The 2,176-nt window shown below is 45.3% G+C and overlaps 1 protein-coding gene across 1 annotated transcript in view; it reads right to left on the bottom strand.

Annotated features, from left to right (window-relative positions):
* Positions 1 to 849: 849 nt before the first annotated feature.
* LOC107097435 (uromodulin-like) overlaps positions 850 to 2,176 on the bottom strand; it is a 7,460-nt gene continuing 6,133 nt past the window's right edge. Inside the window, exons 2-6 of the mRNA XM_015394582.1 lie at positions 2,037 to 2,171; positions 1,758 to 1,945; positions 1,462 to 1,613; positions 1,119 to 1,364; positions 850 to 1,027 (exon numbers count right to left, since the gene is read on the bottom strand). Coding sequence (XP_015250068.1) covers positions 850 to 1,027; positions 1,119 to 1,364; positions 1,462 to 1,613; positions 1,758 to 1,945; positions 2,037 to 2,171 — 899 coding nt within the window. The remainder of the gene's footprint in view (positions 1,028 to 1,118; positions 1,365 to 1,461; positions 1,614 to 1,757; positions 1,946 to 2,036; positions 2,172 to 2,176) is intronic.

Genomic DNA, 2,176 nt, shown 5'->3' with positions numbered 1-2,176 from the left:
TGATTATTTTAGAGCTCCATTAGCCCACAGACGTCCCTTCACCAGTCACCAATGAATACAGAAAACAAAGAAAATCAGCTGTAGATCCACCAGGTGTAGAGATGTCCTTGTACCCTCAAGGCGTCAGGAGCCATGTAAAAACTAGGATCATCCTGGAGGTTTTCAGCTCCCTTGGGTCAGTCCCAGTCAATATGGAATCAACCTGAGAAGACAAGAACAAACTGACCATTTTTTCTTCAAAACAATACCCCTGTCCTTTGTTTTACACAAAGCTCCTTTTTTTTTAACTCCAATCTGTCCATCTTGTGTCCTTGTCATTGAAGTTTTAACTCTGCTCTGACTGTTTGCTACTGGGTGGGGCGGGTGGCCACACTTAGAACATGAGAAATCAACTGAATTGGGTGAAGGATCTGGTCATTCTTTCTACATACCATCCTGAAGGTATGTTTCAGATACAAATGAGTGGAGGCCATCTTTAAGGCTTAGCCTAGTAAGCCGGAAGTAGCTGCTAAAAGCAAAGTCTGGGAAGTTTTGTTAAGGTCTTAGCTCGATCTAAGATCAACGCTAGAAGCAGATGGATAATTAGGTGGATAAGAATGTGCAAGCATTATTGACGATTTGCCAGAACAAAGCAATCTTACCTAACCAGTCCATGACATGCTGATGAAGGCAGCAGGGTCTTCATACCTGGACCTGACAAATCTACGTTTCCGAAGTATATCACACTTCTAGATGTTAAAGACAGACAATTAATGAAGTCAATATGTTAGAGAGCTTATGCTGGTGAAGCCTTTGATTTGTTAAATATCCCAATAAGAGACAAACATCTTGAGGTAAAGTCAGTAGGATTTAGAGAAGGGGCACCTTGACGCAGTTGTTCTCTTGTTTGACACACAGCTGCAGTTTACAGTGCAGGTAGACCTCAGCAGAGCTTCCAGAGAACTGGAACATGTTGAAGGAGAAGTAGTTGGAGGTTCCCTCTCCGTTTCCTTCCACCTTCACCGTCTGGTCCTCAGAGTTTGGACAACTGCCCACAAAAGTGAAAACAATCTTAGTTTAATGGTCAGATTAGAGAGATTATAAAGGTTGTCATGACTGGATCTCAGCAGCAGTCTCACCCATTCTTAATCAGGTAATATTTGCGACCATCAGAGGGGGAGGCCTGGTCTGTTGCCCAGCAGGAGTCGGTTACCACAGCAACCAGGTTTTCATCCAGGCCGTCGGTGTCCAGCTCCACCCAGACCTTCTGGTTGAGTTGTATTTCTGTGTTTGAATCCACAGCTTGTGTTCGGCCGGCGTCAGCGTAGGCCTTCATCGTCAGAGAGTAATTCCAAGGTCCGGATGAGATGACTTGGACCACAGAGCTGAAGGTAACCCACACAGATCCATTGGTTTCGTTGTTAAGGTGAAAAAGGAACTTGGGTGAGGAAAGCTATTTCTGATTTTTCTGTTTCAACACACCTGGACTTGACTCTGAAGGCCACAGTCTGTATATCAGGATCAGTGTGAGTGCAGGAGAAGTCGATGGAAACCTGGTCTTGGCGGGTAATCCCATCAGAGGAAAGGTTCTGGGTCATGATGGTGTTTTTGTAGACAGTTTGGCTGTTGTTTTTCTGAAGATTGAAGCAAGAAAATGTTTGAAACAGGTGAGATATTATTATTTAACGAATTCAGGGTTGGAACTAAACCAGAACCTGAACTGGAGAAAATACACTGGTTGATTTAAACTATAATGATCTAGAGGAGTGAGAACCCACCATGATTTCAGTCCCACATAGGTTGGAGCTGTTGAAGCTGAAAGTCACCATGTGGCTCTGCTCATCCACCTGTCCTCTGCAGGTCGCCTCTTTCAGCTGTAAGGCAGAATAGTCGATGCCTTTTTCCTCCAGGAGACAACCGACCAGAGTCAGAGAAGCAGAGTTCAGACTGCAGACCGGTGAGTCACCTGAAGGTTACAGTGTTGGTTAGGAAAATCCCAGTTAGAGGGTTTGCTCCAATCATTCAGACCTGTCTTTATGGTGTCACAGCTGTCATACCCAAAGAGTTGGTCTCTCTGTACTTGGAGGCAAAAATGGCTCTACAGAGGCAGCCAGTTTCTCCACCAGCAGTCTTCTCTCCACAGAACTCATGATCGCTGCAGGTCCTGTCCTGGCAGAAGGCCCTAGGGGGCGCTGCA

Source organism: Cyprinodon variegatus, unplaced genomic scaffold (assembly GCF_000732505.1).
Source record: "Cyprinodon variegatus isolate N-32 unplaced genomic scaffold, C_variegatus-1.0 Scaffold696, whole genome shotgun sequence".
NCBI classification, from domain to species: domain Eukaryota; kingdom Metazoa; phylum Chordata; class Actinopteri; order Cyprinodontiformes; family Cyprinodontidae; genus Cyprinodon; species Cyprinodon variegatus.
The sequence above is the reverse complement of the archived record's forward strand: the minus strand, read 5'-3'. Positions and strand labels throughout refer to the sequence as shown.